Source organism: Pristis pectinata, chromosome 2 (assembly GCF_009764475.1).
Source record: "Pristis pectinata isolate sPriPec2 chromosome 2, sPriPec2.1.pri, whole genome shotgun sequence".
Taxonomy (NCBI): Eukaryota; Metazoa; Chordata; class Chondrichthyes; order Rhinopristiformes; family Pristidae; genus Pristis; species Pristis pectinata.
In genome coordinates this window covers 101125964-101139730 of record NC_067406.1, presented here as the reverse complement: position 1 = coordinate 101139730, position 13767 = coordinate 101125964, and the positions used below count along the sequence as shown (strand labels likewise).

Here is a 13767-nt window from a genome sequence, read left to right as displayed (position 1 = left end):
CAAAGGCTCATTTCTTCCATTGTTTCAGTTCTCTCAAATTTCCTTTTGAGGTTTAGCTTCCATCTATGCACATTCTTGAGAGCATGGTATATTTCTCAATACAGGACTTTCCCAGCTTATGACTGCCCTACTTATGCACATCCCATACATTTGAACGAGGATTTGGGAGACGGGTGGTATGCCCGGCTGCTGCAGGGCTGCAGGCATCTTCTGCCATGTAGGAACTTGGTTTGTAGCCACATTTCCAACTGGCAAACTGTCCAGGTTACAAACAGTTCGTACCCTGCTGTAACTTGGGGATGACCTGTGTAATCAAAGCATACATTTTTTTTCTTATGCAGGAAGAAAAACCTGTCACTAGACTATGCCATCTGTTTTTAACTGAGTTAGAAAATGAAAATGCTGCACAAAATGTTGGATTCTAAATTGATTGAGATGCATAAGATTTTCTTGTTGGCTTCATAATTAATTGTATAGCCTAAAGTCAACTCAAGCTGTGCCACAGGGAGTCACAGCAATTTCCAGTGATTTTTTTTCACTCTGTAGATGACAATGTGTTACCTCCGGGGATAAATCTGCTCCATAACTACTTTATATACCTTGCAGTACTAGTGGAAGCCACTAGATTAGCTACTTAAATATTCTGCTGGTGATTTGTGTCAAAACAAATGTTAAAAATGACTGGAGGAGTTTGTCACAGTTGTTTTTAGGCGGCTGGCAAATGGGGAACTGCCAGAAGATAGAACAGTCATACACTCAGAGATTCAGAGATTTAAATTCTCACACATAAATCATGACATGAATTTGGTTACTACAGGTATTTTTCTTCCCACCTGTGATGAAGATGGATATTACAAAGCCACCCAGTGCCATAGCAGTGTGGGACAATGCTGGTGTGTTGACCGGTACGGGAATGAACTGGGAGGATCTAGATCAAATGGACATTCTGATTGTGGTATGTTCTACATTTCTTTATAACATAGAAGGAAGCTATTTGGCCCATTGAGTCTATGTCAGTTCACAAAGCAATCCCATTGCCCCACTAATTTTCTCTGCAACCTATACTCCCCACAATTTACCTATACACTAGGGGCAATTAACCTACTAACCCGCATATCTTTGGGATATGGAAGGAAACTTGAGTGCCCAGAGGAAACCTATGCCATCACATGGAGAATATGCAAACTCCATGCAGTAGTCAGGATTGAAGATAGGTGCTGGCACTGTGAGTCAGCAACTCTATTAGCTAATCCACTGTGCCACCCCATGGCTATCCTCTGACTCAATACCATATTCCTGCTCTTTCCCCATAACCCTTGATGCCTTTTTGTATCAAAACATCTATCCACCTCCTCAAATATATTCAGTGACTTGGCCTCCACAGCCTTCTGTGGTGGAGAATTCCACAGGTTCACCACTTTCTGAATGATGAAGTATCTCCTCATCATGGTTCTAAATTTCTTGCCCCGTAACCTGATGGTGTGATCCTCTTCATCAGTGTACCCTTATCCTCTACATCTCTGACTGCCCAACATTGCCACCTCTAAAACCAAAACTAAAATGTTTATATTTGTAGTAATACTTTAAATATGTGACTTATATATTAAAAACATATAAATCACATATTTCTTTAATTTAAATTTTGACTAATAGTTGCATGTAAGTACCGAGCTACTGTTCCATGGGGGTGAAGCAAAAGTTCTCAGAACAGCAGTTCTAGATATTTTGTAATTGTTTCTGAATATTTCTAATTAGTGATAGCATGATTTTATTCATTAAATGCCTGTCTAGTTTCATCTTGGTTATATAATTTAGAAAATGTCAGAAGACAGAATTCGTTCTAGTCAAAAAATAGCCAACAAAAGCTAATATACAGATTAATGGCAATAAAAAATGTTTAAAGAATAATTATCTAGAAGTTGAATTGCACCCAGTTTTTGGTGTACAAAGACATGACTGTGTTTAGCATTAATGCCCAATTGATTCCCCACAAAAAAATCTCAAAATTGTTCAAAATCCATTATGAAGCTACATCATGGTGTGGTAATATGGGATCTGTGGGAGTCCCAATGGCATCTCACCTAATTTTGCACATTTCCCAACCTATCGCTATGTAGCAATCTAAGAGGGTGTCTGTCCTTAAAAGCACACTTCCCGTGACAAGCAGACAGCAGCAACATACATTTTGGCCGACATGGAGGACATAGAGACTGCAGGAGAGAAGATGACCCTTCCTATACAAGTCCTAGTCAACAAGATACATCCCAGGAGAAAGGTCCTGAGGGACAGGAACTGAGAAACTGTCCAGACTCATGATTAAAAAAGCCTGAATGGAGTTAGACACAGTAGTCTCCAGTGGAATGCCTGCATAATTGAGCAATGCTGAGAGAAATGTCATGATCTGACAAGATGTGTGAGAATGGGTTGGTACATTAACATGTTGCATTCAATGCACTTGGATCTGTACAGCAGGATCTGAAATTTTGTTAATGTAGCATAAAATAAGTTTCAGCATGTGAAGTCTGCATTTTTCAGTTGATTATTAGTGTATATTTTGATGTTAATGATTATAATGGATCACTTAATTTGCCAGGGGGGTTATGATGTAGCAGACATTTTATGAAAATTGTCTCTCAGTTCTGCTGTCCCTTATATCCCATGCAGCTAATGCATGACTCCTCTACTCATTCGTGGAATGAGGCAGTGAGTGCTGATCAGGGACCGCCCACCCCACCGTTAATGTCAGCCCCACCTCACTGAACTCAGGAGATTACAAGGAGTAGGGATGACTCCATCTCCAAGTTCTTACAGGAGGTTGTGTGGAGCTAGAGACCATGGCCTCCTCTCTTTGGTGATGCATACTTTGTTGGAGATCTGCAACAACCCTGCCCCACAGGGCCTACCCGTTCAAGTGTCAGCTATTGTGGAGGCATGGACAGAAGCTGTGGAGTCTTCCTGCTTCCTTGCAGGCTTGCCCTGATGAAGCTATAAGTCTGGTCTCAGCCTTATAGAGGCAATTTGAAGTTCTCCATATATAACAATATACCACCAGGCAGTAGCTTGATGTCTTTGTTGATCAGGGAGATGAAGTTGTGGGAAAATTCTTTTGAGCAACGAGATGGCACTCATGAGCATATTGATACTCTCAGTGACACAAAGATGCCATGTTCAACCTTCTTGTGGTTCGACAGAATCAAGAGGATACCGCATGAACAAAGACATGCTGCACTTAGCAAATTAGTTGCCTGCTTGCTCAGTGATCTGCCATGTGTGATCAGATCACTTTCTGCAAGAGCAATGAAAAGGCACGTGGAAATTAATGTAGACACAGGACTTCCTGCAGATGCTGCAATCTGGAGCAACACACACAAAATGCTGAATCAGTAATCCTGATGAAGAGTCTTGACCCGAAACATTGACTATTTATTTCCCTCCATTGATGCTGCCTGAACTGTTGAGTTCCTCCAGCATTTTGTGTGTGTTAATGGGAATTAATGTCTCCCATAAGGTGCAACATCATTGGGTGCAACACACTCACAGATACACATCACATCCATCTTCATCATGAGCAGAGCCCTATTCAGACTGCACAAAGAGCCTCTGAGGAAAAGAGTGAAGATAGCAAACACCTAGGCTTTTGGGTCTGTCAGTCAGTTGAGCTCTGGGTCAGTAGTTGCACCATTGTCTACTTTTTGCCCTGTACAGCTGAAGGATGTTGATGCTCTCCTTTATAGGTACAAATCATCTCCCACTACGGCCTCTCGGCAGCAAGCTCATGTGTTCCACAGCCAGTAATCTCAGACTGTTCCTGCTGCAGTCTGAAGTTGGTCCATCTAGGCAAAGAGCTTCCTGTTGATCATCAAGAACATCTTTGCAGACTCAGAGAGAATGAGAGCAGCTTTTCAGCAGCCATTGATGCTACAATTTAATGCTGAGATAATTAGATGCACATAAAATGGGTTAGGGTAGGATTCGCTTAAAAATGGATGTTTGATGATCAGCGTGGACTTGATGGGTTATAGAATCTGTTTCTGTGCTAGATCTCTCTATAACTCTAAAGAGATTGTGAAACTAGAAAGGTTTATATGTTGGAGTTTAGACCTAAATGTAATGATTTTTGATTTTTGTAATACCTGTTTTTTTCTTGTTTTAAACAATTCTTAGCAAACCAGCATTGTTCAATTATTGAGTATAGGAGTTGGGACATTATGTTGCAGTTATATAAGTTGTTGGTGAGGCTGCACTTGGAGAACTGTGTACAGTTTTGGTCACCCTGTAATAGGAAAGACGTGGTTAAACTGGAAAGAGTGTGGAAAAGATTTACAAGGATGTTGCCAGGACCAGAGGGCCTGATTTACAGGGAGAGGTTGGCTAAGCTTGGTCTTTATTCCTTGGGACACAGGAGAATGAGGGATGATCTTATGGAAGTGTTTAAAATTATGAGAGGCATAGATAAGGTGGATGGTAATAGTCTTTTCCCCAGAGTAAGGGAGTCCACAACTAGGGGGCATAGGTTTAAGGTGAAAGGGGAAAGATTTAAAAGGGACCTGATGGGGCAACTTTTTCATGCAGAGGGTGGTGAGTATATGGAATGAGGTGTCAGAGGAAGTGGTTGAGGCAGGTACAATAGTATCATTTAAGAAGCACTTGGATAGGTACATGGGAGGGGCGAGGCTTACAGGAATATTGGCCGAACGCAGGAAATTGGGAGTAGCTGGGTGGGCACCATGGTTGACATGGACTGGTTGGACCGAAGGGCCTGTATCTGTGCTTTATTGCTCCATGACTTTATGACTCTGAGTGCATTTTTGTGGCAAATCACATCCTTCATTGTGCCAAGACAAATTCTCTGGTGTGGCAGCTGCTGGCATTACCATCAGCACCAAGTCCTGCCAGCAGTGCCACCAATGATGCATCCAATGAATGAGTATGTCATTGTCTAAATGCTCAAGAAAGTAGTCCCTGTTAGTTTCAGAACACTCTGGAAAGCATTTGAACAGCCTGCAGGCAGTCTTGATGTTGCTCAGTAATGTCTCCCAGGGTCCCCTTATATAATAATAAAAGCAACTAAATAGTGTGATGTGATCCTCATTCTATTGAGATTGTTCCACAGCAGTCTGATGGCAAGAGCAGAATAGCATTTTGTGAATTGTGATGCCAGTAGGTGTTTGTCTAATTTGGGATATGCAATGGGCATGCTAATGTGAATAGTGCATGGAAGTGATAGACCAATTTCACAGCTGGCACAATTTTATTTAGAAATGATCGCTGGATAACTTACTCCCACCATCTCCTGAGAACCATTGATCATCCTTTAACCCTGGTTAAAAGACTATCTCAGCTTTGGATATATTTTGGGGCAAGGAATTCCAAAGACTCACAACCCCTTGAAAGAAGACATTCTCGATCATCTCAATCTTAAACAAGAACCTTTATTTTCTGAGTCTTTGTCCTCTGAACTTAGACTCTCCCATGAGGAGGAATATCCCCCCCAGCATTTACTCTGTCAAACACCCTAAGAATCTTATACACTTCAATAAGATTGCTTCTCATTCTTGTACAATCCAATGAATATAGATCCAATCTGTTCATCCTAACCTTATAAAACAAATCCTTTTATACCTGGCATTATCCCAGTGAACCTTCTTTGAACTACCTCTTAGGATAACATAGCTTTCCTCAAATAAGGGGGCTAAATTCATTTGCAGTACCAATGCGGCCTCACTACTGCCTTGTAGTAAGACCTCCCTACTTTTATACTCTAATCCTCTTGAAATAAAATCCAGCATTCTATTAGTCTTCCCGGTTACCTGTTGCGACTAAGTGCCAGCTGGTTTTCTGTATTTCATAAATGAGGGTGCCCAAATCCCTTTGTGCTGTAACTTTCTGCACTCTTTCCCAATTTAAATAATAGTCTGTTCTATCATTCTACCTTCCAAAGTGAACAATTATACATTTCCCCTTATTATATCCATTTGCCAACTCTTGTCCCCTCACTTAACCTGTCAATATTTCTCCATAAACTGTCTCTTCTTCACAGCTTGCATCCCCCCTACTTCTGTATTATCCACAAATTTGACAAAAGTACATTCACTTCTTTTCTCTGAATCTGATGTATATTGCAAACAACTGCAGTCCCAGCACTGATGCCTTGGTGCCCCACTGACTACAAGTTGCCATCCTGAATATAACCCCTTTTCCTGACTCTGCTTGTTAAGATTATGACCTTCCAAATGTTCTACTATTAACCCCTTAGTAATTGATTTGAACATTTTACAAATGCATTTAATGTGGTAATAGGTATTGAGATGTGATTGCTTATTCATTTCCTTAAATATAACACCACTTATTGCATCCTAATACTAATTCTTTGTGCTATGACCCCCTGAGTTTTGAGGTGTAATTGTTCGCCACTGCTCTTTTTATATCCCTCATAATAACATGAAGCTATTAAAAGGGCAACAGTAATAACAGAAAGTACTTCTTTGGAAGAGTAAATTAATGAGTGCCCTGTGTTTATCTCACTCCCATTGACCAGACTTGGAAGCCAGTTTCAGCAAACTGCAATAGCCAAGTTACCACATCAAGAATCAAACACGAGGGTGCAGAAATAGCTTCTCACTACATTGAAAAAAATTGCTGTGCAGTGGAGTAGAGAAAAATTGCACGGCAGAATTTTTGTTAGCACAGCTTTTGGGCATGTTTTTATACATGTTAATTTTATATGCATTAAGTCACTCTAGTAACCACTTACAGAGGGATTAGTGATTTTCAGGAAAGTGGTCGCACTCTTCTCAACTTGGTTCTTTTATGTGGCTGCTATTTACCAGGCATCAGCCATGCAACTGATGCTGTTGTTAATTTTGCAGTGTGCATTTCCCCCAACAGCTGGCAGGACTTGGAGCTTCCAGTGGGAAGGATACTTTAGCCTTTGTTGTTAATCCCTAAAAAAATCCAGGAACATATCACATAGACTTCTGGAATGAGATGATAACTGAGGAGTCTGCAACGTCACATCAAAGTGTGAGAACAGAGAAGCCTCACTTTGTACTGACCATAAAGCCTCACTTTGTACTGGCCAGCATTATGTCCATATTATGGTTAGCTTCATTGAAGCGCTCCTCACTGATCAGAGATATTTTCTTTGAAAACTCACTTGGGACCTGCATGCATGATCCCTGACACCTTGCTCAGCTCACAGAGGCTTGGGATCACTCACACCACAGGTACTGATCAGGCCCTTTCATTATAAGGGGATGCAGTAGACATACCAGAGATCTCTGTGTCTCCCCTCCACCACATTTTCCCTCAAACAGAGAGGAATGATGTCAAATATTTAGTGATGCAGAAAGAAGGGAGACAGGGTGACAGTATATTGTAGTGTTAGAAAGCAAGGATATTCGTAATAAGATAAGATCAGAATCCATTTGGAAAGAATTAAGAAGTGAAAACAGCATGTTTACAGTATTAGTGGTGGGGAGGCAGGGGAAGGAGGAATTCTGTAGGCTTGACAGAGGAGCAAACCTACAGGGAAAATTATTCTTAGGCGATCACTCGATAATTGAGGATGCCTTCCCTACCCCAGTGTGGTGGCTTCTGAGATGATTGATGAGGCCAGTGTGCAATTTGCGAACTCTACCAGAGAGGGGCAGATGTTTCAGACCATTGGATGGTTTTCACATTCCACTGTTTATGCAGGTCTTCTGTGTGCTCCTGATGCTTGGACTTAGGATTGTCAGTACCATCCTGAATGTTCCTTCTCTACTTTGTGTGATGGGCCAGAGATCTTCAGGTGGCATTAGGGATGCTGGATTTCTTCAAGGAGGCTTTGGGCACAGCCTTGACTTGTTTCTCTGTTCTCTGGTAATCCTTTTCCTCCAGAGCTCAGAATAATATGTCTTTTACAGGAGGCTGGTGTTGGCCACACATGCAACACGCTATGCCCAATGGAGCCAACTGAGTGTAATTAGTGCTTCACTGCTGGGAATGGTGGCCTGGGAGAGGACACAGACATTGATTCACATCTTGCCAATGGATTTGAAGGATTTTACAGAGGCAGTGTATATTTTCATTATCTTGAAGTGCCTCTGGAGGTGGTCCAGGTCTCAGAAGCACATGGGAGGGCAAGAATCAGTACTACCCAGCAGACCATGAGATTTGTGCTGGGTTTGAGATCTTGATCTTTGGACACCCTTTTCCTTCACTGACCAAAGGCTGAGATGAGACATCATCAATATCTGCCTTCACTGAGAGATGGCTCCAAAGATATGTGGTCCGCATTTTCCAGAGTTTTGTCATAAACCTTTTTTGTTGTTGGGCAGTGCTGTATAGCAGGGGAAGTTTAGTAGAGAACGTTTGTCTTGTGGATGTTGAGAGTGACGCCCATCCTCTCGTGTGCTTTAGTCAGCAAGCCAACTGTGGCTTGGAGTTCAGCTACCACATGCATACAACCTCGAGAGCTGTCTGCATGCTGCAGCTTGGCGACTGATGTTCAGTTGACTTTGGTTCTGGAGTGTAGTCGCCATAGGTTAAAGAATTTCCCACTGGTTGTGAACATTAGCTTCACTCTTTTGGGAAGATTGTTGGAGGCAAAGCGCAGCATTGCAGCAAGAAAGATTGAAAAAAGCTGTTGGGGCAATGATACAGATTTGTTTGATACCAGTCCTCACTTTTTTTTATAGACTCTCTGTTTAGGAAATTACAGAGATGTGCAAGAAAAGGAAGTGGTGATATTGGTGGACTTTAAATGCCACTTCGGTGGACTTTGAGGATAGAAAACAGAAAATCCTGATAAATATTTGTTCTTCAGGCTAGAGGAGGATAGTCAATGGTATTTCTCAGTGCTAGGACCACTGCTTTTTATACAGAGGGAAATAATTTTTATATTGGAAAACAGAGTAAAAGTTGCTGACAGTTAGCAAACCTGAAGGTGCAGTAAACAGTGAGGTACAACTGCAACAGGGCCCAAATCAGAAAGTGGAACTAATGGCAGATTGAATTTAATATACAAGCACAATTTATGCATTTTGGTAGAAGTATTGGAGAGAGGTAAAATAGACTTATGGCACAGTTTGAAAGAGTATGCAGCAACAGAGGACCTAGGAAATTGTGTGTGTAGGTCTTTGTAAATGGCAGGACATACTGAGAAAGTAATTAGCAAAACACCCAGTGGGATCTTGGGTTTCATAAATGGAGGGATTGATTACAAAAGCACAGAGGTTATGCTGAACCTTTATAAAGATCTGTTTAGGCTACAAGCCAGTATTTTGTTCAGTTCTAGTCACCATACTGTTGGAAGGTGATGAAGGGCTTTGAGAGGATGCAGAGGAGATTTACCAGAATGGTTCCAGGAATGAGGGATTTTAGCTACAAGGTTAAGCTGAAGAAACTGAAATTGTCTTGGATTAGAGGAGGCTGGGAGATGGCTTCATAGAATTATGCAAGATGATGTCAGGCTTAGATAAATTAGAGAGAGGAAAGCAGACCCCATTAACTGATGGTACAACAAGTAGAGGACACAGAATAAGGGCAAGGTTTTGGGCAAGAGATTCCCAGGGAAGAATGTTTCACACAGAAAATGAGAATGATTTTGAACTTGCAGGCAACAAGGGTGATGGAAGCAGAGATGATTAATGATTTTAAAAAGAAATTATACCACATAGTGCCATGCCAAGTGATTAGGTCTTGCCATTCTGGTAAATCTCCTCTGCATCCTCTCAAAGCCCTTCATGACCCTCCAACAGTATGGTGACTAGAACTGAATAAAATACTGGTTGTAGCCTAAACAGATCAGGTTCATAGAAAGATGCGGTGTGATCTATCTTTAGGCTCTGTAAAACATAACAAATTATTCCTCAGATTGCTGTTATGATCACAATGAACCCAGCACGATGACACTAATAAAATTAGCTTTGAATTTTGACATAATAAGCAGAGAAAAGGAAACCAATTGAGGCATTTGTTTTCACAATTAAATATTATATTATTGGCTTATTTTCTAGAAGGTGAACAGGAGAGTTCAGGTGACTTTGGCAGTGCTGACTTCCATGAGTGGTCGGATGATGAGGATGATGAGGAAGATGTCATTGATGAAGAAGTTGATGCAGTTGACAATGAAGATGATGAAGATGATGATGATGAATATGATGCAGGTGGTGACATATGGTAGTCTGGAAATGTCATGAACTTTAATATTTTGCACGTTTCTATAGTGAGATCTCATAAGTTACTAGTCATATTAAAAACGATCAAAAACTATTTCGGTCAGCGTGTATATTTTGTACAATTATACTCTCAAACAAAGTTACTCCAGAAAGAAGTCAGCATCCCTTAAAAATTGTTGCAGTTCTTCTTTACGCTGTGTCACTTTTGGAAGCAAATTAAAAATTGTAATTGTTTTAAATTAAAAATGTTACAATAAGTGAGAAATCTTTTTTGTTCAAAGATCAGTTTCCTTTAAAATGTGTTTTGTCGTACATAGTCTTAATGTGATGCAGTAGACTGAGGCGCATTAACCACTAATGACTAGCCTAGGTTGCTCATTGGTCCTGAAACTGAAAACAAACGTGCATTTGTTTTCAAAACTTTTGGCTGATTGAGCTGCAAAGGTTAAAATAAACTTATGCCATCAAGATAGAAATTTGACTTTGGACAACAATTTATCAGGTTTTACATATGAACAAAAGATACTTCGTAAGAATTATTTGGTGCAACTATTACCAATAGAATGATTTTTAAAACAGCAGTTGATGATGTCAAAACATTCTTGCCTCCACCTGAATATTGTTGAAGAACGTGGATGCCTTGACTACCAGAGTGATTTGTTTTTCTTGAAACAAAAATTAGTTACTTTTTAAAAGTATATATGATTTCAAACACTAGTTCAATCTAAATAGAAGTCACATGGTGATGTGCCTTTCAAATTAAAGATAGAAATATTTTTTCTTTGTGTATTAAAGATAGGAGTTCAGGTAATATTTAAGCACACCTGATCACAGCATTAGTACTTCAGCTGCAAACTTGCATAAGAGAAAAATAATTTTAAATTAATTTTCAATAGTTATGGCAGTCATCATATGGACTGTAAGTATATACCAGTATCGTGTAGCAGTAGCATTTAACAATCTTGCTATAGACTAAATTGCCCTGTATTTATGTTAGCATGTTAATTGATTGAATGGACATATTGAAATTCCACCACCTTGATGCATACTGGAGTTGAGACTTTTAATTCCTTTATCAATGAAGGTCAACATTGTTTGTAGTAACTAACATAACTTTACACTGTTGTGTGCTGTTTATTTAGAGCATAAGATTGTTGGTCTTAAATGTTTCTCCTAAAATCTGAGCTAAAGAAAAATCGTGAACACTGTAACTCATTCTAATTAATTTTCCTTTATAGACTGGATTTGAGTTACAAAATGGAAAAGCTATGCTGCATTTTTTTTTTACTGTTTCTGTATAGTTTACAATAATAAAGGACTCCTGTAACCAATAATGCTGATTAGAATTTTTGACTTGACATAATATTAATCTTCTTTCAATTAATTTGAATAACTCTTAAAGAAAAAATATTACCTTGCTTCTTGTTTGTTATGGCAAAATCAAAAATATATATACTGTACATAGCAGCATAGCTAGGAGACCAGCATAGCCAAAAAGACCAGAGCTTGGTACTGGTTTCTGTTTTCTCACTGTCTTGGAATAGAATCTGCAACATATATTCTTATATGCACGTAAATATCTCATCTCACTGGCTTACAAATGTTATTATGATATCTGCTTCCACCACCATTTTAGTAGTGCAATCCCAATCATAAGAATTCATCATGTTCAGTAATTACTCATCCTTTCCATTTTAATATGCCAGTCATGTTATCACTGGTAATTAATTGTTATCAGTTAGCTTCAACTAAATTAATATTCATTCTTGAAAAATGGGAGTCTCAGACATGCCAGCATGTATTACCCACCTTACTGGTCCCTGACAATCATAGTATAGTTATTGGCACAAAAATATTCAGCTCTTAAAGTCTATGTTGAATCCTCATAATACAATTCAATCAGTCCCCTTCCCCCACTTACCTCATAATCCTGCAATTGACTTCCTTTAAGTTCCTATTGAATTCCCATATGAAATCCATGATTTATTTTGTGTTTTAACAAGTAGTGAGTTTTGGATCATATCTACCCTCTGTTTAAAAAGAAAGTCCTCTCATCCTCCTGGTATTTTTAACTCAAAGTTATAAATCTGTGCCTCCAATCCTTGAACTATCTATTAGTGGGAATTGATTTCTGCTGTTACCAATATCTAAAACACCCATGATTTTGTATATCTCCATCAAATCTCCCACATCCCGAACACTGTTCAAGTCATTTTGCATCCGCTGTCGGACGTTCACATCTTTCCTAAGGTGAGGTGACCAGAACTGGACACAGTACTCCGATTGTGACCTGGCCAATGTTTTATGTATGGCTTGCAGAACTTCCCTTCTTCCATATGCCTCTATGACTCTATTTATGAATCCTGGGATCCTATGTGCTTTACTAAAAATTCTTTCAACACGCTCTATAATTTTCAAGAATTTATGCACATATAAATCTGAGTCCCTCTTCTGCACCATCTTTATAACTGTGGCATTCATAGTTTCTCTGCTTATTCTTTTCTCCCAGCCTGTCTATGTCTTCTTACAGGCTTTTACTATCCTCTCTTTCAGAAAGTCCTTCTTTCCTAGTCCTTTCTCTAACATTGTTACTGTCAGTATTGGAATAATTTGACGTTTCCCAATATCATCACTCTACAGCTCTTGAACCTTTCTGTAATCACTGTGCGGGTTTGCTTCTCCATCTCTTTGACAGTCTTTAACATAGCCACAGTAGTGTGATAGCTATTGGCATAACTCTAACCACATGGACACCTCAAGAAACTTACTTCTCTCCAACAATATTATATCTTCCTTAATTAGCACACCTTGTATCCTGCGATATTCAGTACATAGCCCTGTCCTTTTCTTGAAGAGGTGGTAAGCTTCCTCCTTGAACCGCAGCAGTCCATTTGCTGAAGGTGCTCTTGGAATGCTGGTTAGTTGAGGTTATATTTTCATTTCATTTATCATTTATATTGATGGGCAACAATCTATACCAAGACTATGAGTCATCAGATCAGCCTCCTCATGGCCTGTGTCCCTCTTTGGATTAACAACAAAATGGTGCACTCATTTTTAAGAAGGAAGATGAGTTAGCCTCGGGTTATGTGATGAATGATGATGGGGACACAGTGGCCCAAGTCCCAGACACAGGTGAGTACGGCCTGAAATGAACAGGCTGAAGCAGTCAGTGTGCTTGGTCAATTTACCTTCTATATTGCAGGTAGAGGTACAGACAAGCAGTTTGAACAGCACACTTCTTGAACTTGTCCCTTCTCTTCAGAATTGCACACCACTTTACCACATATATTTTGCACTTTCTGTTTTGTTTCAGACTTCCAGCATTTGCAGTTCCTTGATAATTTGACAAACACTTTCAGGAAGAACATTTTTATCTTAGTTATAATCATCAGGTAAAGTTGTATTGACAAATGTAGGGAATGTTCAACAGAGTTCTTGTGAATCTTCACAATATCTGCAGGAGAAATAAACAAACAGTAAACATCATTTTGTTCTTTACCTCTGCCAATAACTGAAGCTACTGCAGGAGATCAGGAAAACCACACAGCAATTTCCCCCAGAGTATTAGAGTCATATGAAACTTAGCTGATGGTATTATTAG

At 39.7% G+C, this 13767-nt stretch overlaps 1 protein-coding gene across 5 annotated transcripts in view; it reads left to right on the top strand.

Annotated features, from left to right (window-relative positions):
* The window catches only part of spock3 (SPARC (osteonectin), cwcv and kazal like domains proteoglycan 3), a 379982-nt gene extending 368485 nt beyond the window's left edge, over positions 1-11497 (top strand). For all 5 annotated transcript variants that reach the window (XM_052037688.1, XM_052037669.1, XM_052037679.1 and 2 more), the window contains 2 exons: positions 818-955; positions 10002-11497. In XM_052037688.1, coding sequence (XP_051893648.1) covers positions 818-955; positions 10002-10168 — 305 coding nt within the window. In that variant the 3' untranslated portion in view covers positions 10169-11497. The remainder of the gene's footprint in view (positions 1-817; positions 956-10001) is intronic.
* Positions 11498-13767: the final 2270 nt, after the last annotated feature.